This window comes from Polypterus senegalus, chromosome 4 (assembly GCF_016835505.1).
Source record: "Polypterus senegalus isolate Bchr_013 chromosome 4, ASM1683550v1, whole genome shotgun sequence".
Classification (NCBI taxonomy): domain Eukaryota; kingdom Metazoa; phylum Chordata; class Cladistia; order Polypteriformes; family Polypteridae; genus Polypterus; species Polypterus senegalus.
This window is the reverse complement of record NC_053157.1, coordinates 157,331,807-157,358,011: the sequence shown is the minus strand read 5'-3', so window position 1 is coordinate 157,358,011 and position 26,205 is coordinate 157,331,807. Positions and strand designations below refer to the sequence as shown.

The following is a 26,205-nucleotide window of genomic DNA, read 5'->3' as shown; positions in this document are numbered from 1 at the left end:
ACAGCGGTGCCTATAATTGTGGCCCACATGATTTCATGTAAAAAAAATTATTTCTTAATGTGGGATTTTTTTCCCAATGAATAAATGTACTTCAATTAGGTTGTATTTTTCTCTTTTTTGTGTTGTGAGCATATATTTTTTTGGGGAAAAAAATTTATTAGAAGCCTAAGAACACATCTTAACCAGGGGTGCCAATAATTGTGGAGGGTGCTGTATATGCTTTCATTCAGGCAGTATATAGGCTTTGGCAATATAGTCTGAATGCATTATCAGGATGCCAAGTTGATGGGCCATTAATGAGGACAAAGTATTCCTATTCCACTTAAAAGTAGCTTTGACAGTTTTAGTACAAAAAAAAGTGGCACTTCAAGTGTTAAATAAGTAAATTTCATTTTTGACTACAGTGTGGTAAATAATTATTTGATCCCCTGCTGAATTTGTAAGTTTGCTCACTTATACATAGAAAAGAAACTATCTCTAAAAATCCAGAAAAAAAACACATTACGTAAAAGTTATACATTGATTTGTGTGGCATTGAGAGAAGTATTTGATACCCAAACAAAACATGACTTACCACTTGGTAGAGAAACCCTTGTTGGTAAGCACAGTGGTAAGACATTTCTTGTAGTTGGTCACCAGGTTTGCATACGTCTCGGGAGGGATTTTGGCACACTCTTCTTTACAGATGCTCTTTCAATCCTCTAGGTTTTCCTGGCTGCTGCTTGGCATCTCGAAACTTCACCTCCCTCCACAGATTTTTCTTTAGGATTGAGGCTTGGAGACTGGCTAGGCCACTCCATGAACTTGATGTGCTTCTTCTTTTGCCACTTTGTTGCCTTGGTGGTATGTTTTGGGTCATTGTCATGCTGGTAAGACCCATCCACAACCCTTCTTCAGTGTTCTGGCTGAGGTAAGGTGGTTCTCATCCAAGATTTTATGGTACGTGGCCCCTCCAATGTGGAGAAGTCACCCTGTACCCTTAGCAGAAAAACAGCCCCAAAGCATAATGTTTCCACCACCATACTTGACTGTGAGGATGGTGTTCTTTGGATCATACTCCGTATTTCTCTTCCTCCAAACACGGCGGTTCAAGTTGATGCCAGAGAGCTCAAGTTTGGTTTCATCTGACCACTGCAGTTTCTCCCAAGCCCCCTCTGTGTTATTTAGATGTTCACTGACAAACTTGAGGGGTGGGGTGATTTTTGCAATCATGTTTGTTAAATTTATGCTTTTCAATGGAGACCCACTGCATTTGAGTGGTCAATGGTGTATATTTTGAATGTATGATTGTATGCACTATAGCAAATTTTTAAGAGATTCAAAAAGCCTTAAGATATACAGGACATGAAGAGAAAAATTTTATGTAAGAACATTTTTGTTTTGTATTTTCAATGTTTCTTGTAGTTTTTGCAGTTTTAATATCCTCAAAAAAGTGTAACATCTATATCATTTATGTTTTCAGCATACAAAAGAGTTCAAGTCATTATGGTGAGAGATGTCTAACATTACTGTGCCAGCACTGAACCCTATATTTTCACAAGCTAAAGTTAATTACTGTCCTGTACAAATCTGTAACAGAAGACTCGCAGTGCTTACTCTTTGAATGGTAACTTACCTTGTTCAAACAGGAGACTTCGGATATGTGACCTTAATATTTGTACTTTAATTATGTATGTAACATATTTTTTTCTTACGAAGGACACTTTGATATTTGTGCTAGGTATTTGATATACATAATTGTGCATCATTTTTAAGAACTTGATTAGTGCTGCACCCATATGTGTTCTTTAGTTACAGAATATTTTCTTAATGATTCCCATGGGAAAGCTGTGCAGCTTCATTTAGCAGGGAATATACACAGGCCTAGGATTCAAGTACAACTTTTATATGCATGAAAAACAGTTAAAAGTTATACCAGTGTAAATTAATTAATCCAAAAACCTAACCTTGCATTTATAACCATGTATATCACTTGTGCCTGTTTCTACAAAGTGGTAATGTTTCCTTTAATGTTATCAGTAGTGTTGATCAGCGAATTTCAGCAAATTGTTATTCACAGCGAATTATATATACACACACATTTACAAGGTGATCCTGATCATCTGGATGACTTTGATTTATTCGGGGACAATTCCAGTTCAGCGTGAAGATCATTCTTCATGTCATCAGTTTACACACTTCTCGATGTTCTGGAATTTGTGCACCATCCCCACCATATACGGTATTGACACTGCACTGCTTCCCCCTCCTGAGACGCCGGATGGTGGACCAGAATCTCCTCGAAGCAGTCCGAAAGTCTTTGTCCATGGCCTCCCCAGACTCCTCCCATGCCCAAGTTTTTGCCTCGGCAACCTCCGAAGCCACATTCTGCTTGGCCTGCCAGTACCTATTAGCTGCCCCCAGAGTCCCACAGGACAAAAGGGTCCTGTAGGAATCCTTCAGCTTGACGGCATCCCTAACCACCGGTGTCCACCAACTGGTTTGGGGATTGCTGCCACGACAGGCACCGACCAACTTATAGCCACATCTCCGGTCAGCCGCCTTAAAAGTTTTTTTTCACATAGGTATATTACAGAAAAAAACTAAACGGTACAACAGTTATGAGAAGCATTTTAATTTCTTTTTTGCCATATGTATTGTGGATAAATATTTTAGTGGATATTAAAGTATGTAGTTAATGTAATTTTATTTATTTTAGTATCTTATGGTCACTGAAAAATAAGCCTAATAAAAATTAAACTGTTAACACCTGTGGTGTAGAATTTAATTATAAAAATACACTTTAATGTAGGACAGAAGATTTCTATTTTCCTGGTTATGCAGGAAATTAGTGTAAAATGTTTTTTTGAAAGGATAAAGAGAAAAAAATTGGAGTTGGTATCGGAATCGAACGATCAAGTAACATGAAATTAGTGATCAGTATTGGCCTTAAAAACTGGATCTAAGCATCCTTAGAAACTGCTGCCTTCAAAACGGTGTCCTGTGGAATTCAGTCGTCCTCTTTGTTTAGCACAGGCACGTTAAGGCATGATTGTACATCTTTGTGCTCATGTACATTTTCTTTATTGTTTCTCCTTTTGATTCAATGTGTGTTCTGTCAGTAAAATGCATGCATAGTCACTTTCTCTGTTTACTCTTGTAGTCCGTATTAGGTTACTGATGTATGATTTCATTTTAAGAGGGTGCTTTATTTTTTTTAAGCTGACAGTAAACTTTTTAATAAAAGTGTGTTTCAAAGTTGCACTTTTTTTAGAAATTGTTTGGTTTTCTCTTCAACCAGACTGCTGTGTATACTTTTATTGTATTAGCAATAAATTCTTTAATGAAATGTTATCAACAAAGAAATATGTAAATGTATGTAAGCATGATGAAATAGCAGTAATATTAAATTGTGTCTGAACACATAAGAACTATGTGAATAGATTTTGAAAAGATGAACCATTTACAGAAAAGTAGTTTTCCACATTCTATAAATTGCCTCTTACTCTTTATTTAGTTGAGCAGTTTCTGTGCCTATTCCTTTGGAGCATTGATCACAATTTTGAAGTCCTAGTGTTTGGTTAGTTAATGGGGTGCCCTAGAAAATATTTGGAAGTGCTTTAGTTATAATAATGTTTACACATGATGATACTGAACACATTTCACTTAAACAAATGCAGAACCTCAACTGCAATGTTTTTCATTCATTGTAAATGTTTATAGAAAACTATACTGCTGTTCTTTTTTCCCCTTTTATTGACTTTTTGAATGTGTGACAGTCAGGCTTGTGAACAAATACACTAAGAGTTATCTGATGAATTATTTTATATAGTGAATTGATTTTTTTTTATTTACATTTTGTTCTTCAGTTTTGTATGTGTCCCTCACCCACTCCTCCCTCCCCCCATTTGTCAATGGTATTGAATGTCAATACTTGGACACATTAGAAGTTCATACACAAAATTAGTTTGATATCCAGAGGTTGTTAGGACTGAACCAGAGCCAAAGTCACAAATGAAAGATGAATCATAAACCAGGTTTTCTTTCACTAAAACATATTTGATGTTCATTGAGTGCTGGTTTCTAAAAGTCTTTCCTGTGAAGGGCAAAGTTCAGACACTTTGTTGTGCACAACACTTTTTCCAGCAGTGTCATGCGTATATCCTGAACCACTAAACACACAGATATAATGCCCCTTAATTTCTTTTGATATAGGTGGCCAGACCTCACCCTTAAGCCTTCTTATAATAATCTATATATAGGACTGCTGGATCGAGCTTATTCAATTTGCGTTTGTAGGGAAAGTTCTAGGCAAGAGTTAAAGGTTGCCACTGTTGATACTGATGTGTGCACTTTCAAGAGTGGTTTCAGGCACAATATTTGCACAACCCTTACAGCAACAAATTATGAATTTTAACTGCAGCAGACACAACACCCATCTGGTCAACTGAGTGGATTTCCTCAGGCTGCTAACAGCTTAGAGTTCTGGGATCTGTTTAGATTTCACCCTTGGATCCCTCAAGGAAATGGCACTGTGACCCACATGTCAGTTAGGCATTCATTAACGTTTGGTTGAGTAACTGTACATAGCACCTCATAGTGAACATGAGACATATGCTATACACTATGTCGTCAGACGTTTGTGAACATCTAAACATCATACCTGTATGAGCTTATTGGACATCACCTCCCAAAACCCATGGACATTAAATATTGAGCTAGCCTACACTCTTTGAAGCCCTCCAGATTCCACAAGATTTTGGAGTATGTCTTTGGGAACTTGCTTCTATTTAGACAAAAGAGCATTTGTGAGGTTAGTTACTGGCATTGGATGAGATGACCTGGCTTGCAGTTAGCATTCCAGTGTTTCCCAAAGGTGTTCGATAGGGTTGTGGTCATGGCTTAGTGCATGCAATTGGAATTCATCTACACCAAACTTGTCAAAACATGTGTTTATAGATCTGGCTTTGTGCACAGAAACAAGCTAATGCTAGAAGAGAAAGGGATTTGCCAAACTGTTGCCACAATATTGGAAGTGTGCCATTTTCAAAAGATGTCTTTATTTAGTTATCCCAAGGGGTGTAGCTCAATCTCTGAAAAACAGCCCTAGACCATTTTCCCTCTGTAGTACTAGGGTGTTGTACAGTGTTAGCCATTATGAATGTAGAGAAAAGACTACCAAAATGACACCTTTTATTGGCTAACTAAAAAGATTACAATATGCAAGTTTTCGAGGCAACTCATGCCCCTTCTTCAGGCAAGATGTAATACAGAATGTGTATGTGTGTATGTGTGTATGTGTGTATGTGTGTATGTATGTATGTATGTATGTATGTATGTATGTATGTACACACACACTAGGACAAGAAACAACATTGATAAATCTTTAAATCTCTAGTGGGTACTGTGCAGTCCTAAAAGTAGCATTCTCCTGACATTCACAACTCATATTCGTCCATCTGACTGTCACATAATGCTTCAGAGTGATGAATCAGGCTGTACTATGTTCACTGCTCCAGAAGCTTTACACCACTCTAGCTGACACTTAACATTATGTATAGTGGTCTTAGGCTTGTGTGCAGCTGCTTGACCATGGAAACTCATTTCATAAAGCTCCTGACACACATTTCTTGTTCTGATGTTGCTTCCAGATGCAATTTGGATATGTATGAATGATGGAACCAAGGTCTGTTGATTTTTAACAAGCCATGTGCATCAGTACTTGGCTGCTCTGTGTTAGTATGTGGTCTACCACTTCATGGCTGAGTTGTTGTTGTTCCTAGACACACGTCACAATAATAGCACTTAAAATTGACAAGGGCAGATGAACCAGAGCAGACTTTTCACATTCTGCCTTGTGACAAAAGAGTCATTCTATGGAAGTGCCATATTTAAGTTACTGATCTCTTTCGTGTGACCCATTATACTAACAATGTTTAGAATGACAACAATGAATAGAGATTACATGATTATGTGCTTGATTTTAAGCAACAGTTCACAATGGTGGGACTGTAACACCCGCTCTCAATAATTGTGAGGGATGTCTACATCGTTTTGGCAATATAATGTATGTTAAGTTGTCCACTTCCAGTTTTTTTTGTTTGAATCAAATTATTCCTTTTAGTTACATTATTGCATTGCTAATTATCTCTGGATTTGTTTATATGTTGCAGGTTTTGAAAGCATATTGGAGGGGATCTATGGTCCAAGACTGCTAAGGGATATTAGCATATTTGATGGTATGTGTTACCTTTTATGTATTTAATTCTCATCATTTTCATATCAGCAAAAGTATCAATTTTTTACTATAATAATATTTTTTAGACTAGCAATCACTTGTAATGTCAAGTAATTTTTATTAACCTTACTGAAATATTCAGCTAGGAAAAAGATATAGAAATACCCCAGTTACCAAAATACTAGAAAGCAGCTACTTTGTTATATTAGAAGAAACTTATTATAGGTAGATTTAAAATACTCAACTGTTGAAACGTTTTGGGTCAGCTAGAAATTTTTTTGTTTTTGATAACTTAAAGATACAATTAAATTGATTTAAAAAATACGGTTTAGTGTCACCAATCCACCTTAACTGCATGTTTTTGGATTGGGGGGAAAAATGGGAGCATCCAGAGGAAATCCATATAGAAATGGGGAGAATATACAAGCTTCTTGTAAGGAAGACCTGTAATGTGACCTCTTTTCTCTTACTGCGAGACAACAGTGATACCTCTGTGCTGCCCATTCTTGAACATGCTATATACAATATCACATGAGTAAAATATTTTGTTGATTTTCTTTGCAAAACACAGTTGTAGGGGAAACTGTATTCTTTTAAATTCAAACAGGTAATTAGTAGGAATAATGAGAATTTTGGATATAAGGACAGTTTCACCCTATAGCAGATCCTGTAAAGTGGTAATTTTAGTCAGATTTGTAATACTTTGTCCTATAATCTTGTACCACAACAAAGCTTTGGAGGATTTAGATCAAAAGGGATTTGCTGCCTAAGGCCAGGTTTATACTAAATATGACGTGTGGGTCTGTAGACACTTCTGCTACTCGAGCAGTGTGCTGTTTATACTTGCATTCATACTTTATGTAAATCTGGAGGATTCCACCGGGTGACAGTGCAAGATATCTTGACAGTGAGAAAACAAATTTTGGCTTTGTTTTGTTGTGAATTGACAGAAAAATCCATTAAATTCAAAGGACATATTGCCACAATATTTCTGAAAAGGATGGATGTTTAATGATTATATCCATCAATCTAAGGACACGCCCATTCCAGCAAGCAGTGGGCATGAGACAGAAACAATCCCTGGACCAAGCATCAGCTCATCGCAAGGTGAATACGAACACACACACACAAATGTTATTTTAGCATCACCACAACCCCAAACCTTCATGTCCTTGGAAGGAAACCAGGGCACATTGTAGAAACCCAACAGCAAAACATGCAAACTCCAGACAGGGAACAAAAAGGGGACGTGAGTCCCTGCAAGGCAAGCAGCACTACCACTCCGCCACCATGCCACCCTCATGTGTAACTTTATATATGATTAATACTGTTAATAATTAATGATTTATCTGTAAAATGTATCCTACATGCTTTAACACATTTCATCATGAAAGTGCTATTAACTATAAATCTAAGGACTCTAAATGTGCAGAGAACTAGGAAATCATAAATTTAATGTGTTGTGTGGCAATCTCTGACTGCCGCTGCTGTCCGCGCAGGAGGAAGCCCCAGAAGCATGTAGCAATTAACAGCTGGGTTGTTTTTAAGAAGACATTTACAGCATTCTATTTAAATGACAAAATAAACTATGTCAAGTGAATGTAGGGATTGTGTGGCAGCCATGATGTATGCTCATATTTGTTCTGAGTGTGAAGTTTAAACTGGCCCTAAGAATATTCTACTGTTACAGCTTTATTGCTGACAAATATTAAAAATAATAAAACCCGTGTTGGCTAATTTTCTTTTTTCTGTAAAGTCCCAAGTTTCTGTCGAATCTGTCAAGACATTTTTTGATGTTTTTGGGTATTTTGTTGTGCTATTGTAGAGGGGTATTACCCATACATTTTGATACGCTACTGGTTTAAAGTTTTATAGCACCTTAGTTTTTCCAGTTTTTGCTTTTCTTTTTTATTAATGGGAATAACACTGGTTTTAATTATTTGCTCTAAATGTATTGAAAGAGTGTAATCTGGTTGTGCAGTGGCCTGTGCTTATGTTGCTAATCTTCAGGGGCTATGATTGCATATATAAAAATTGGATGGATGTTATAAGTTACACAGCACATGACAGATTAAACATGTTTATAAAACAAGAAAATTATCATGTTTGACTGTGTTTCTGTCAATTTCATGAAGGTTCATACAGGTAAATGAGCTTAGGAATAAATCCTGGCAAGTGAAATGTGCAGTTTTTCATACAAAAGAAGTAATACAAAAGTGACATGCTATTTGTAACACATTACATTTTATAATTACATATATAACTTCTTTAAATTGGTAATGTAATGAATTTACTTAGAGTAACATTCCACACACTGCTTGAGGGAAACAGATTCCATGCTTGTTTTCAGATTCATGGTGGCCATTGATGATGCATAATCTTTTTTTTATCATTATTATTATTAGCACCTTTTTAATAACATTGAAGCATTTTGCCAAAGGAAAAAGCCTGCTCTGCCATTTCTTATATAGTTCCTCTGTTTTCCAAGACTAGTCCAACCTGTCATTAATGTGGACCCCAAGTACTTGTAGGAATGAACCAACTCTACATCCACACCCTGAATAGAGATTGGACATAGAAGGTCTTTGGTGCAGTGAAAGGCAACAACCAGTTTGTTGGTTTTGTTGATGTTACGATGCAGACAGTTCTCTATGCACCAAGAAACTAACTTAAAGAGTCCTATACTCTGTCTCATCCCCTTTATCAATACATCCCACAAGTGCAGAATCATCTGAAAATTTCTGCGTGTGACATGACCTGGTGATATATTTATAGTCTGAGGTGTACAGAGTGAAAAGAAAAGGAAATGGGACTGATCCTTATGATGCTCCTTTGTTGCTTACTTCCATATCAAAAACACAGTCCTTGAGTTTCACAAACTATGGTCTGTCTGACAGTACATAATCCAGGATGCCATAGGCTAATTCACCTGCATATCCCAGAGTTTACCCCTTACCGGGATGACTGGATGGTATTAAAATGTGTTGGAGAATTCAAGAGACATAATTCTCATAGTGCTGCCAGCTGTCTCAAGATGAGTAAGTCTTGTAGACCAAATAGATAATTGCATCCAGTACTCCAGTCTTTGTCCAATGGGCTAACTGCAGTGGGCCCAGGTGGTTTACCACAAGAGGACTGATACAGTCCAGGAACAGTCTCTCTAAGGTCTTCATGATATGAGATATAAGTGCTATTGGTGTGTAGTCATTAGGTCAGGAGGTGTTGCTTGTCTGTTACCATGGCAACTGCAGATTCACAGTGCCATAAAAACAACTACAAGCTGATTGCAGGCACGTGCAAATCGCTGGTCGCCCAATGGGTGATGCAGGGAACATAATATTGGTAACCCAAGTTCACCTTGTGAATGGTTTATAACTTAGAATTTATTTATAACTTAGAAATTGATATATGTTCTTAATAAATTAAGGTAAACCTTTCCCAACTGTTAGGATGTTTCAATATGTTGAAATGATTACTTCATCTCGTTAAATGTCTGTTTTTTGTCCCTTTGAAAAAGATGAACAATCACGTGCCTGACTGTGTGTGTTTTTTTTTTTTTTTGTTAATCCGTTTTAATTTTAAACAAAATAATTCAAGTACTTCTTGCAATCATAGTGGGTACCATTGTTAACGATGACTTTTAACATAGAACAGAACTGTATTACATACAGTATTAAAGATATTTAAGGAACATATTCTGTGTTGCGTAAAATACTAGAAGAAAAAAAACCAAGTTTTAAAGCAAAAAGATTCAAATTGAGTTGAATTATTGATGTTATTTGACCACCTTCATCCATATGGGTAAGTGGGACAATCTTTCTTTATTATAAATGTCTCTGAGAGATCAATTATTTATTAGTGGCATTCTTTACCCTTTCTAACTCTCAGGTACCATATTATCAAAATCTGTTGGATGCTTCAGAAAAAAAGCCAACAAATTAATGCAATTAATGTACAGGTAATGTCCCCTTCAGAATTCCTGCTGATACTAGAGTAATACTTGGAATCAGGCTGTCAGCTGATTCATGGTTCAGTGAGTGGCTTGTATTCTAATGGTAACAGGCTGAATGGAACTGATAACCCTTTAGGTAACAGGATATCTAGTAATTTTGTGATTTTTAGCATAGGTTAATGTAGGGGTTCTCAAAGTCGGTCCTGGGGGCCCACTGTGGCTTCATGTGTTTGCTTCAATCAGATTCATAATCAGTGACAACTAATAACACTGATCTCAATTAACTGTTTTTTTTTTTTTTTTTGCTTTTCTCTTATTCTACACTAAGAAAGCACAGAGGAATGATTTAAATTTATATTTATTAGACATTTAGGAATCCCTAGTTCTTGATGCAGAGAAAAGTCTCAAATATTACTGAAAATACATAAATAACAAAAAAAAACAACTTAATATATACACTAGAGTGGGATATACACTTTAAGATTGTGTTACTTGATGATTATGCAAGTGCATTTTTCTGTGCAGTGGCTCAGCAAGAAATTTTGGTTTATGAAAGGCTAGTAATACCTAGCAGACAAAGCAAATTGATTTATTGTACCTTTTAAACCAAGTTTTAGGTGGAAACTGCATAGAAGAAAAAGCTAGAAAGAAGACCGCTCTAGACAAAAAAAAAATCATCTTTTTGTTTTTTCCAGACTGTGAACCAAATGAAGTAAATGACTGGTCCTTTGATGAAAACTGTTCTTTCTGCAACCTACAAATAGAGAAAATTAATGTAAGTGCTGTCATGAGCCAAATTCCCATTTTATTTTATTTATAAGGAAAATGCAATAATATGCATGAAAAGGTGAATTTTACTTTGACATACTTTGTAGTCTTTTAATTACTATTCTTGATGTCAGGAGAAAAATAAAGTGTACAGGCTGGTCTTGGGTAACAGCATTATTGGGTTTTTGCAAAGTCACAGATATGAAATAGCACATAAAACACCTATATTTTGTTGTTCAGAACTGAATCCAGTCAGTTATCTGTTTTTTTCCACACTGACAAACTAAACTAGTTTTAACATGGATGAATACTATACATAAAAGCCATCACTTAACTGTGAGGACTATTATTCCACGCTATAGACTTTGTAATTTTCAGTCGCATTATGCTTTTGTTTGCTTATATTGCCAAATATAGGAGTACTCGGGTAGCTCATTCACAGGTAAGTGCAACTAGAATAACAGCTATCCATTTAGATGAGGGAAGGCATAACCTGCTGCTTAAAATACCCAGCATGATAAGTATAACTGAGGCAAAGTTGTCTCAGATGTACTTTTGCCAGGAGGGCAAGTAATTTTTTAGTGATTCCTCAGCAACGATAACATGTCTCTTTTGAGAGATCAATTATTTGTTAGTGCTGGCTTTTTTTTTACCCTTTCTAACTCTCAGGTACCGTATTATTGAAATCTGTTGGATGCTTCAGCAAAAAATAAACAATTTTACCTAAATTATTTTGTTTTTTTTATATAAAAGTAGTTTTGCTTCACTGTTGTATCTATATCTATCTCTCTATCTCTATCTGTCTATCTCTATATTTATATCTTCCATCCCTGGGCATAACATAATAAAAATTGCATTACATATTCTTAAAGTATCTTGTTAAAATGTTATATTTCACTGAAATGTAACCTTATTCATTGTACATATTTAACTTGAATAGAGAATTTACTTCCTGGCGCTAAAGGTATATAAAACAATTTGCACAATAAACTAAGCATAACTACTGAACTTGCATTGCTTCATTTGACTCGCGCTACTCTTAACCACTATTCAATCTTCTTTTCTCCCTCTATATATAAAACAAACCAGGTTTGTCGGGTGCAATGTATTAAACCGCCCACAACAATATCTTTTAAAAAGTAGTTAAAACCTAAATTGAAATCTTCTTTGCACGAGGATCAATTAGAACATGAAAAAACAAGTTAAAATAAACAAAATGGGAGATGAGAATAAGAAAGATGAGTTAGAATGTTGAATAAACAGAGGCAGCAGTAAGCTCAAAGAACACAGTTTCATCTGTCAGTTAATGACTGGATTCCATATATATTCAAAAAAGTATATGGAAAACATAAGATTAATCAATTGGTCCTTAGCATTTGAGTCTATGGGTGGTTGGATCCTGTTTCCACCAGGTTTTGGCCTGTATTGTTTTAAAATTTTTAGTCTTTAGACTACAGATTTAATTTTATATATACACATACATACGAGGTGAGACACAAAACTAACTTTAAAAAAAAAAACAAACAAAAAAAAAACATATATATAATGAATTACAGGATTTTAAACATTTGTCACCTTCTGTGTACTCCCCCCTCCCAAACTCTACACTGCTCTATATATATCTTCCATTGATTGAAACAGCACTGGAAGTCTTCTTTCTTGAGACTCTTCAACATGCTTGCCATTTTTGTCTTCACTTCATCCATTGAAGAAAAATGTGTTCCCTTCAGGTCACTTTTGATTTTAGGGAACAAGTAAAAATCACAGGGAGGCAAAAAGGGAAGGATGATCAAGGACAGGAATGGTTTTTGTTACTCAAACTGCTTTATGGAAATAGAGAAAATTCACGAGAAATTTTGATGTTGATTCGTTGCGTTTTTTTTTTTTTTTCCCCATCCAACCTGACATTATCGCGGCAACTTGTGTAGCGATTGTTGTGCAAATACTGACTGGGCTATTCACAGGATATACCTAGGCAGTCGGCGGTTTGAGAGAGCGTTTAGGAGGGGATATAATTCTATGATTCACGTCCAGAAGACCTCCAGACGGTTTTCCAGTAAATATAAAAATATATAAAAATGAGACATGATCTTTTGAAGAGAGACAGACACACACTTTCTTGTCCCGCAAGATGGTCAAGTCATGTCATACATACAACCTTTGAAAGCAAGTCCCGGGGAATGGTGACATTTTCAAACAAGACCATGGTCATCTAACCTCTCAGTTGTTGGAGTGCTGTTGGCTCTTAAAAATTTTCTACGTTCTAGATGACACGTCAACAACTAAGCAAAGAAGAGCGGCGCATCGAAAAGAGACCCACAAGCGTTGGAGAATAAAGAAAACGGAAAAGACGCCCGGGGCCGGAAAAAGACAAAGTAGAACGTCGTATAGAATTCAAAAATATTGGCGCGATACACATGCAGAGCTGGTTCGAGATCATGGAAGTAGGAAAACTCGAAAGTCTGAAAAAAATGATAGTAAAGATCGCATTAGCTCAAACAAACGGAAAATATTACTTGGTGAAATAATAGAACAGCGAAAAGAGATTGCATAGTGTTTGAGGATGTCTGGGGGAGAAGATGGACAAGGCAGTGAGACAAAAGGACAGGCTTTCAAATGTTCGAAGAGCCGCACGAGATGCAGATCACGCGGCAGCAGCTGATTGAGCAAAGAGGAGGTTAAAAAAAAAAAGAAAACTATTTGTTTCACCATTGTATCACCGTTTAAGAGGGGTTTCAGAGGAGCGACTGTCTCTCCTTGGGGTGTGGTCAGCCCCCCTCTTCCCAACGGTGCATAGCACTGCCGGGGTGGGGGAGGGGATTGAAGAGGTTGGCGAGTGAAGCAAGCAAGCAGAGGGCAAAGTATACATGTCTCTGTGTGTGTGCACAAAAAAACACCAGACCTATTTCTGTAAAACCTTGGAATTATTTATCGGTATAGTCTAATTTGAAATATAGGCAAGTAAAATTGTCGATTTTTCTACATAAAAATATCTGGGGAAAAAATTATTTTCACCTGACCTTTGCATCTTTGGCTGCTATCTCCAGAGCGCAACATCAAGCTGAATTTTTAATGATATGTGACGTGTATTTACTGACTAAGGTAGAGTGAGGGATACGGAATAATTGTGGAGGATGTTCTTCATTGACGACTTACATATACTGAAATTTAGTTAGTTTTCACATCTAGTCTGAAAGAGTTTTCTCCAGAGTTCTGGTCAATCTAAACCTGTAATTTCAGATCTGAGGTTTGTGAAAAAGCATTTAAATTAATTTAAGTTGACAGTTTGTAGAAATCCAGCTACTATAACCATAAAAAGTATCCTAATATGTAGTATACTGTGAAAAATACACTGGCAGACTGAAATTCACAAACTGAAAACACCCCTGTGGCAGTCCTCAAGTAGAGAATGAAAGCTATTGCCACTATTTTACCCAGAGATCACCTTGTACAATTTTTAGTGACACTATGCTTGTAACAATCTCTATTTACCATATCAATTATTACTTGTATTTTATAAGTGATATTAATTATTGTACTCTTAAGCCATGTTAGGCTGATGCCTGCATGAATGTGTGCTGTATTTAAATACTGAATATTTTTATATGGAGTATTTGAAAACATCAGAATATAAAAAAAACACAAAGTAAATCCAACAAGAAAGCAAACAAAACAACACTTAACAATAAAATAAGTCTAAAAAGTCTACAAGTAAAAACATTTTTATATTAATAATAGACTAACATACCTTCTCTTCCTTCCTTAACAATTATGCGTCTTGCTTGCCATGGTCTTAGTGAATTATATATACGAGGTGTGGCAGAAAAGTAATGAGACTGGCAACACTGCAAGCGATCTGGCAACGCTGCGCTGTTGTCCTTGATAGAGCACGTGTATCAGTACCCTCCCTTAGCTCAGTGCGAGTTTCAACTCCTTCCGTTAAACTACGTGATTTTTGTAAATGCTATTAGCGAAGTTGTGTTTTTGGTTGTGCGTCACGCAAAATGGAACAGCGGAATTTCAAGCAACGTTGTGCCATTAAACGGCAAGTGTGACTTTTGAAAAGTTAAAACCGGCCTATGGGGAACATTCTTTATCCCGAGCTCAAGTTTTTCGCTGGCACAAATCATTTTTGGAATCCAGAAAACACGTTGAAGATGAACACCGTTCAGGGAGGACTTCAACTTCGAAAACCAATGAAAACATCGAACGTGTGAACACTCTTGTGAGATCAGACCGTCGTTTAACATTAAGAATGTTGAGTGAACAATTAAATTTGAACAGATTTACTGTTCATCAAATTTTGACTGAACATTTGCACATGCGAAAGGTTTGTGCCAAAATGGTGCCGAAAAACTGCCCTCTCCATAACAGAATTTTTTACCTCAAAAGGCATTCCTGTGGTTCCCCAGCCCCCTTATTCACCTGACCTCAGTCCGTGTGACTTTTTTCTTTTTCCTAAACTGAAAAATGTCCTCAAAGGACGTCATTTCAGGACTTTAGAAAACATCCAAACGAGTGTAACGGACATGCTGAAGACCATACCGGTTGAAGAATTCCAGCGCTGCTACCAACAGTGGGAACAACGTCTCCATCGGTGTGTAGCTGCCCAAGGGAACTGCTTTGAAGGGGATAACATTGATGTTTGAAAAAAATAACTTGGGTAAAAAAAAAAAAATCAGTCTCATTACTTTTCTGCCACACCTTTTGTGTGTGTGTGTGTGTGTGTGTGTGTGTATGTGTATTAATTACACACACACAGTAATCCCTCCTCGATCGCGGGGGTTGCGTTCCAGAACCCCCCGCGATAGACGAAAATCCGCGAAGTAGAAACCATATGTTTGTGTAGTTATTTTTATATATTTTAAGCCCTTATAAACTCTCCCAAACTGTTAACATTATTAGAGCCCTCTAGACATGAAATAACACCCTTTAGTCAAAAGTTTAAACTGTCCTCCATGACAAGACAGAGATGACAGTTCTTTCTCACAATTAAAAGAATGTAAATAGATCTTCTCTTCAGGAGCAGAGAATTTCAGAGGGAGAGAGAGAGAGAGTGCTCGCAAAGAAAAGCAAAAAATCAATACTTGTGCATTTAAGTTTGCTGCGGCATTTTTTAGAGGAGCGTTAGTATCTTCTAAGCAAACAGCCTCTGTGCAAACAGCCCCTCTGCTCATATCTCCTCCGTCAGGCGCAGAGAACGTCAGAGAGAGAGAGCGAGATTAAAGCAACAATCAAAAAATCAATACATATTTATATTTTTACATATATATATATATATATATATATATATATATATACACACTCACCTAAAGGATTATTAGGAACACCAGTGTTTGACCCCCTTTCACCTTCAGAACTGCCTTAATTCTACGTGGCATTGATTCAACAAGGTGCTGAAAGCATTCTTTAGAAATGTTGGCCCATATTGATAGGATAGCATCTTGCAGTTGATGGAGATTTGTGGGATGCACATCCAGGGCACGAAGCTCCCGTTCCACCACATCCCAAAGATGCTCTATTGGGTTGAGATCTGGTGAATGTGGGGGCCATTTTAGTACAGTGAACTCATTGTCATGTTCAAGAAACCAATTTGAAATTATTCGAGCTTTGTGACATGGTGCATTATCCTGCTGGAAATAGCCATCAGAGGATGGGTGCATGGTGGTCATGAAGGGATGGACATGGTCAGAAATAATGCTCTGGTAGCCTGTGGCATTTAAACGATGCCCAATTGGCACTAAGGGGCCTAAAGTGTGCCAAGAAAACATCCCCCACACCATTACACCACCACCACCACCACCAGCCTGCACAGTGGTAATAAGGCATGATGGATCCATGTTCTCATTTTGTTTACGCCAAATTCTGACTCTACCATTTGAATGTCTCAACAGAAATCGAGACTCGACTCATCAGACTAGGCAACATTTTTCCAGTCTTCAACTGTGCAATTTTGGTGAGCTAGTGCAAATTGTAGCCTCTTTTTCCTATTTGTAGTGGAGATGAGTGGTACCCGGTGGGGTCTTCTGCTGTTGTAGCCCATCCGCCTCAAGGTTGTGCATGTTGTGGCTTCACAAATGCTTTGCTGCATACCTCGGTTGTAACGAGTGGTTATTTCAGTCAAAGTTGCTCTTCTATCAGCTTGAATCAGTCGGCCCATTCTCCTCTGACCTCTAGCATCAACAAGACATTTTCGCCCACAAGACTGCCGCATACTGGATGTTTGTCCCTTTTCACACCATTCTTTGTAAACCCTAGAAATGGTTGTGCGTAAAAATCCCAATAACTGAGCAGATTGTGAAATACTCAGACCGGCCCGTCTGGCACCAACAACCATGCCACGCTCAAAATTGCTTAAATCACCTTTCTTTCCCATTCTGACATTCAGTTTGGAGTTCAGGAGATTGTCTTGACCATGACCACACCCCTAAATGCATTGAAGCAACTGCCATGTGATTGGTTGATTAGATAATTGCATTATTGAGAAATTGAACAGGTGTTCCTAATAATCCTTTAGGTGAGTGTATATAGATCTATACTAATAAAAGGCAAAGCACTCACTGACTGATTTACTGACTCATCACTAATTCTCCAACTTCCCGTGTAGGTAGAAGGCTGAAATTTGGCAGGCTCATTCCTTACAGCTTCCTTACAAAAGTTGGTCAGGTTTCATTTCGAAATTCTACGCATAATGGTCATAACTAGAAGCTATTTTTCTCCATTTACTGTAATGGAGTTGGCCGAACCGTGGGGGGAGTTTAGTGTGACATCATCACGCCTCTCACGTAATCGCGCATTACATAGAAAACCAGAAAGAGCTACAAAAAGCGCTGAAGAAAACATGCATTATATAATTAAGAAGGCAGCAAAACAATTACAAGCGAGCGAGTGACACATAAAACCATATTCAGTGGCTCACATAACCTGATGCAGTGCGCAGACAAAAACCAACCGTTCCAAAGAGTGCTGAACAAAAACCGAATTACACTGCTACGCTCAAATAGACAAATCGCACGCCATGGCGCAATAGTAGAGGCTTCGCCTCTAGCGCTGACTTCCGAGGTTCGATTCGAGAGGGATGCACTAGTATGTCATGCGCTTCTCGATTTATTTAGCCTCGCATCCCCTTTGTTTGAGGCATTATGAAAAAATGCAGCGGTTAGCAGAAAGACAGATTACCAATTGAAACTTTATGAATAATGGATACTTTATTCGCGATCATTGATTGTTTTGGTAAAGCCATACTCGGTGTATTCATTAGATGAACGGTAAAAAAGTAAGAGCGAAGGGAGGATAACTTATTGAGGCACACATGCAAAACCACAGTAGCACGCGGGCTCGATGTACTGTAGTGCGCGTCAACTCGATCTGAATTGCGCGATCACATTCGAAAAAATATTTCTTTTTAAGTTCTATTTAGTCCATATGTGTCAAACTCAAGGCCCACGGGCCACATTCGACCTGGCGTGTAATTATATCCAGCCCACGAGATCATTTTATATACTGTATTATTGTTACTAATGGCCCGGGGATATGAAGCGCTGGTAACACGATAAACTACAGATCCCATAATGCAGCGCTTCAGCTGCCTTGCCGAACACTTTCCGCGTTAACCAAGTCTAGCTTATGATGCTGCAAGTTATTGCGAAGCTAGCCCACACGATGCCGAAGAGAAAAGGTGATTCTCAACATAGAGCCTTTAAAAACCGATGGGAAGCTGAGTGTATGTTTACTGACATTGCCGGTAAACCCGTGTGTCATTTGTGGAGCTAATGTGGCTGTAATTACAGAATTTAATCTAAGACGGCACTATGAGACAAAACATCAAGATAACCTGAAAGACCTGAATGCAATGCACAAGATGCAGAAAGCAGAAGAGTTAAAGAAGAATCTGACACTTCAGCAGACGTTTTTACCTGTGCAAAATCACAAAGTGATTTCAAGTGAAGCTACTTTTATGGGAGAGACAAATGCACCAGGGCAACTTGCCCCACTTTCCCTTTTGCCAAGTAATCTTGAACCAAATCGGCTGCGGTGTTCCCAAATCGCACTTTGCTGATAAACTGGCGCACTGAGTTAAGCACGGCGCTTTGGTGACTTTGAAGAACAAAAAAAGAATTTTGAGTTGTTTCGCAACCTATTTACCGTCGATGTGGAAACTGCACCTGTGCAGATTCAGACGGAGGTGATTGAGCTGCAGTGTAATGGCACACTGAAGGCAAAGTACGATACTGCACGGCCCGCACAGTTTATTCACTCCATTCCCCCACAAATGCTCCAGCAACGTCTACATGCGGCTCGAACCTTGTGCATGTTTGGTAGCACATATCTGTGTGACAAAACAGCACACAGGAGTCGCCTCACTGATGAGCTCCTGCAGTCCATCCTGAGAATCTCCACAACACAGAACCTCACACCAAACATAAACGAACTTGTTGCCAAAAAAAGATGTCCGCGCGTCCAAATCTGATAAAATGACATAAGAGCAAAGACAACTGATTGATTTGATTTGTTATTGCTGAAAAGAACAAATTTTATTTATATTTCCAGGTTTTGTTACGCACCATGTTCATGTTTGAATCTGTATAATTTTGACAGGATATATTTTTATGGAGAGCAAAATATAAGTTATTTAAGGTTTGAGTTGATTTTTTTCCGGAATAATATTCTGTCAACTAAATAAAAATTCATCCTACTTAAAATTTAAATAGAACTTGAACAGATACGATAGTTCATAATATCCACGCAGACTTGCACGCAAGAGCGGGAGTCATCCGTTTTAACAAGCAGCGTATTGCACTGATACGAAATAGCCTGCCCATTTAATTATTTAGGAATGGATAAATAAAGATTTTGTACAAATAATGTTTTTCATTTTTCTTCCTTCATGGATTCTGGCACCCCCAGCCACAGTTGCTCGCACCCCAAAGACTATATATATAGAGAGATATAGATAGATAGATAGATATAGATATATATACATCTATATATACATATATATCTCTATATGTGTATGTGTATATATGTATGTATATATATGTATATGTATATATATATATATATATATATATATATATATATATATATATATATATATATATATATATATATATATATATATATATATATATATATGTATATATATATATATATATATATATATATATATATATATATATATATATATATATATATATATATACACTACTAATAAAAGGAAAGCCCTCACTCACTCACTCACTCATCACTAATTCTCCAACTTCCCGTGTAGGTAGAAGGCTGAAATTTGGCAGGCTCATTCCTTACAGCTTACTTACAAAAGTTGGGCAGGTTTCATTTCGAAATTCTACGCCTAATGGTCATAACTGGAAGGTATTTTTCTCCATTAACTGTAATGGAGTTGAGCTGGAATGGCGGGGGGGAGTTTCGTGTGACATCATCACGCCTCCGCGTAATCACTGACTGTCAGCGCGGTGCGTAGAAAACCAGGAAGACCTCCAAAAGCGCTTAAGAAAACATGCATTATATAATTGAGAAGGCAGCGAAACAATAAGAAGCGGCGAGTGACATATACTACCATATTCATGAGTGCTGCTACCTCGGAAAGAAAGCAAGGTGTAAACCTAAACTTTAAATTAAGTTCATAGACAGGCTACGCTGGCGTTTCACATGCCCACAGGTAATGCGGGATACAAGTTTAATGAGAGGGCGCAGGATATAAGCGAGTTTTGATCACTTTGTAACTAAGTTAAAATTGTAGGTGAAGGGGTGTGCTTATGCAAATTCCGAGACTGTGTTTGTGGGGATTGACAGTTAAAGGCGGGTGGGGAGTCACGTCATCATCTCCCTCCCATTCATCTCATTTGGCTCTGAGCTGAGCTCTGCAGCTAACGCCGTCTTCGAAGCAACTAGTCAGACTGCCACCAAATACTCACAGAAAAATCCACAAGTTAATACACACGCTGTCTCTATAGAGTTTCTCCACACTGAATCCTCCAGGCACTACTTACAAAAGGTTACATTGACAATCGTGTTACGTTATTTTTAAAATCTTTCCTTTTCTTAGCACAAGCACAGCTGAGAAGCTTGATGCATGTGCTCCATAGCGTTAAAAATAATGCATTTAATCACACTTTGCATTACAAGCAAAGGGAGCTTTTGTCAATGCATGATTTCCTGGTACACGATTACATTGATCAAGCATCCCGATTCATTTTACCCTCGCACCACCTTAGTTTGAGAAGAAGTATGAAAAATATGAGGTTAACACAGAAAAACAGATCACCAATTCAAGCTTTATGAATAATCGATTAAGCCATCAATAATTGTTTTGGTAAAGCCATCCTCCTTCCATTTTATAATTTTTCCGCCACTAGCCATGATTAAATGAGCGGAAAATAAAGTAAGAGCAAAGCGAGGGTGACTTATTTAGGCAGGCATATATATGACAGCAACACTCATGACAATGTCAATCATGTTACGTTATTATTAAAATGTTTCCTTTTCTTTTCATTACTTCTTTAACACACTACTTCTCCGCTGCGAGCGAGGGTATTTTGCTATATATATATATATGAATGACCTCCAAAGGCTGAGACTTTTGATATCATGAGCGTGTCTGCAAAACTGGGTCTCCTGCCCTGCAAAAGTCGAGCAGCCAGCGCGTGCATAGCTGTGCCGGCCTTTGAGGCGCTGACTGCGCTTCTGCCTTAAGTCAAAGTGAGCACTTTTAATTTTTTCATCCTCCCCTGCGCTATAGCCCAGACAAGTGCAAACACGGGACCCCTTTTCTACACCACGGCAAAATAATATTAAGGCGATTCACACTTTCTTTTGCACGTATCACGATTATGAGGTCTCACCCGGATTATGAAGACACGCACAGTGGAGGACTGACAGTGCCATCACAGCCGATTAATGGCGGGGCGTCTCACCAGTCTACACAAGACCCACCGCGACTGTCCCCAAAAGGCGATCATAGCGTCAGCGAAACATCTCTCTATACTATATAAAAAGAAAAGGCAACTTTCCTTTCTTTACACCTTTTTCCTTTTATCCCAAACCAAAGCCTTTCTCTCTTAACACTGCAGAGGACACAAAACTAATTTTCTTTAAATGCCGGTAAGGCACATTACCAGAGGCACAAATTTGAGCGTTCACATAGAAAATGTAATTTCTATACCACAGCCGTCGTGTAAGCGCCTTTCAAAAGGGATCTACTACCGAGAGATGATCCATATACATTTTAGCTGCTGTTAGTTACTTACCTGTTGTGTTACACAGTCTTTAAAATGTAGTTTACCCAACCACTCCAGTAGTGCTCAATGTACCTGTACTTCTTAAAACGTTAATGTTTTACTGTTTAATAACTTATAGACTATATTTTATTATTTCCCTTGCACTCAGTGACCAAAGCTATACACACACACATAAAAGCATACACACAAGTATATGTATGTATGTGTGTGTATGTGTATGTATATATGTGTGTATGTATATGTATATATATATATATATATATATATATATATATATATATATATATATATATATATATATACACATATATATGTGTACATATAATTTGTTTGTATGTATGTGTGTGTGTGTATATGACAGCAGTATATATGTAAGCTGTGAGAAAAATATGTATATATATAAATATATATGTATGTGTGACGTATATTTGTTTGGTACATGTGTTGTGTGATGCAGCTAGATCTAAAAACTTTGTGACGCATTTTTCTGATGCAGCTAGACGAAAAATACACAAAACAATTACTTTGATAATCATATATTATTTTTAAAATGTTTTTCTTTTTCAGACTTCTTTAACACACTACTTCTCCGGCAGTAATGGTATTCTGCTAGTATATACATATATATATATATACATACATACAAAATTTTTCCAGTAATCCCTCCCTCTCGGGGGGTTTCCCTTCCAAAACCCTTTGATAGGTAAAAAAACCTTGGAAAAACCCATATGTTTGTTTTGATTATTTTATTTTTAAGCCCTTAGAAACTCTCCCACACTGGGAAAAAAATATTTTAAACAGTTATATAGTAAACCCTTGTTTATGGGGTTTAACCGGGCCCAAAACAGATAAATGAATTTCCCCAAAAGTAGGTTTTTATTTATAAATCTTTAAAATTTTCCCAAATTTTTGAGCATTGAAAAAACCCGTTTAAACCTTTAAAAAAGTTTTTAACATTGGTTTTTGGCCCTCTTTGACATGAAATAAAACCCCTTTTTCAAAAAGTTTAAACTGTGCTCCATGACAAACGAGGGTGGCAGTTCTTTTTACAATTAAAAAAATGCAAAAAATATCTTCCCCCTTCAAAAAAACGCTTAAAAGGGGGGAGAATGTTTAGAGAGAGAGTGGGAAACAATGAAAAAACAATAGGGCTGTTTCGGGTTTTGGGATCAAGCAACGCGAAAAAGCAGCGGGAATGAAGGGATCCTCCGGGTGGCCTTTCAGCATTTTTTTCAGGAGGGGCCCGGGGATCTTAACAAACAGCCTCTTGTGCCCCTCTGCTCACATCTCCTCCCGCCCAAGGCGCAAAAGAGGGAAAAGAGAGAGAGAGAGAGAGATTAAAGCAAAAATCAAAAGGGGCTTTTTTTTTTCCCCCGATAAAGCTTTTTTGAGGGGCCCTAAAATTTCCCGGCAAAAAGCTTCTGGAAACAGCACCTCCCGCTCCGGCCCCCCGGCCAGGCCAGAGAATGTCAGAGAGGGTGAGAAGGGGTATCTTATTTTACTTGGGGTTTTTGTTAATATGTAAAAATTGGGCCCGATTGGGGGTTTTTAAGCCATCCCAAAAAGCATCCCTTGTATGAAATCAACTGGGGAAACAACCTTGGGAAAACATTAAAAAAAAATTAAAGACCCATTGTGCAGAAACCTGAATCCCGCAAAAAAACCGCCAAAATACATTTACATATGCTTACATATAAATTCCTTTTAAAGAGCAAAAAACCCGGAAAAATCAAAGGGGATACAACAAGGGGTCACTGTATATATATGTGTGTGTATGTTATATATATATATATGTGTGTGTGTGTGTATATATGTGTGTATATATATATTTTATATAAAGTGGAAAAAATTATTTGACCCCCCACTGATTTTGTAAGTTTGTCCAATGACAAAGTGAAAATTCAGAACAAAATATCATTTCAATGGTATTTATTTCAACAGTGGCAGATTGCCCTCAAAAGGAAAATCGAAAAAATAACTTTAAATAAAGATAGAAATTGATTTGCATTTCATTGGGGAAAAAAGTTTTTGAACCCTAAAAAAAAAAGATTTAAATACTTAGTGGAAAAACCCTTGTTTGCAAGCACAGAGGTAAAACGCTTGTAATTTTTGAAAGTTTCCCAATTTTAGGAGGAATGTTGGTCCACCCCTTTTTGCAGATCATCTCTAAATCCCTAAGTTGAGGCTGTCTCTGTGCTACTCTGAGCCATAGGTTTTCTTTTGGGATTAAGGTCCGAGACTGGCTAGGCCACCCATGACCTTAATGTGTTCTTCTTGAGCCACTCCTTTGTTGCCTTTGTATGTTTTTGGGTCATTGTCGGCTGGAACCCCATCCACGACCCTTTTTCAGTTTCCTGGCAGAGGGAAGGAGATTGTCGCTCAGGTTTCCATACATGGCTCCGGCCCCTTTTCCCAATGCGATTAAATTGTCCTGTGCTAGAGAAAAACACCCCCAAAGCAAAATGCTTCCACCCCATGCTTGGGTGGGGATGGTGTTTTGGGGTCATAGGCACATTTTTCTTCCTCCAAACACAGCGAGTTGAGTTAATGCCAAAGAGCTCTATTTTGGTCTCATCAGACCACAGCACCTTCTCCCAGTCACTCTCTGAATCATTCAGGTGTTCATTGCAAACTTCAGACGGGGCCCGCACATGTGCCTTCTTGAGCAGGGGGACCTTGCGAGCCCTGAGATTTAATCCCCTTACGTTGTAATGTGTTTCCAATGGTTTTCTTGACTGTGGTCCCTGCTAATTTGAGGTCATTAACTAACTCCTCCCGGGAGTTCTAGGTTCTTTTCACCTTTCTCAGAACCATTGACACTCCCACGAGGTGAGATCTTGGTGGAGCCCCAGAGCTAGGTCGATTGATGGTCATTTTGCTCCTTCCATTTTCAAACAATCGCACCAACAGTTGTCACCTTCTCTCCCAGCTTTTGTAATGGTTTGTAGCCCATTCCAGCCTTGTGCAGGTCTACAATTTGTCTCTGACATCCTTGGCAGCTCTTTGGTCTTTCCCATTTGTAGGTGTGGAGTCTGTTTATTGATTGATTCTTTGGGCAGGTGTCTTTTTTACAGGTGACTAGTTAAGACAGGTGTCCTTAATGAGGGTGACTAATTGAGTAGAAGTGTCTAACCACTCTGTGAGCCAGAACTCTTAATGGTTGGTAGGTTCAAAAACTTATTTCCCTCAATGAAATGCAAATCAATTTCTATCTTTTTTTTTTAAAGTTATTTTTTATCATTTTGATGTGCAATCTCACTGTTGAAATAAAGCCTACCATTGAAATGATACTGTTCTGAGACTTTTCATTTCTTTGTCATTGGACAAACTTACAAAATCAGTGGGGTCAAATAATTATTTCCACGTATATATGTATATATATATGTTGTATATATATATGTGTATATATATATATATGTATATATATATATATATATATATATATGTATTATATATATAATGTATATACTGTATATATATATAAAATGTATATATATATATATATGTATATGTATATATATATATATATGTGTATATATATATATGTGTGTAGTATATATATATATATATGGTGTATGTATATATATATATATATATATATATGTTATATATATATATATATATATGTTGTATATATATATATATATGACTGTATGTTTATATATATATATATATATATATATATATATATATGTATATATATATATATATATGTTTTGATTTATATATATATATATATATGTGTGTAATGTATATATATATATTGTGTGTATTATATATATTATATATATATATAATGTGTGGTATGTATATATATATATATATATATATATAGTGTGTGTATGTATAATAATTTTTTAAATTAAATTTTAAAAAAAATATTTTAAATGGAAATTTAAAAATTAAAAGGGAAAAAAAAATAATAATTTTTTTAAATTAAAAAATTTTTTTAAAGAAAAAAATTTTTTTTAAAAATTTTTTTTTAAAATTTTAAAATTTTTTAAAATTTT

General features: G+C 37.0%; 1 protein-coding gene across 7 annotated transcripts in view; it reads left to right on the top strand.

Annotated features, from left to right (window-relative positions):
• Nucleotides 1-26,205, top strand: part of lcorl (ligand dependent nuclear receptor corepressor-like) — a 159,994-nt gene that overhangs the window by 35,067 nt on the left and 98,722 nt on the right. For 6 of the 7 annotated variants that reach the window (XM_039751550.1, XM_039751549.1, XM_039751548.1 and 3 more), the window contains exons 2-3: nucleotides 6,153-6,218; nucleotides 10,865-10,944. In XM_039751550.1, the coding sequence (XP_039607484.1) occupies nucleotides 6,153-6,218; nucleotides 10,865-10,944 (146 nt within the window). Of the gene's footprint in view, nucleotides 1-6,152; nucleotides 6,219-10,864; nucleotides 10,945-26,205 lie in introns of those variants that run through there. The other variant, XM_039751551.1, reaches the window with a different exon arrangement.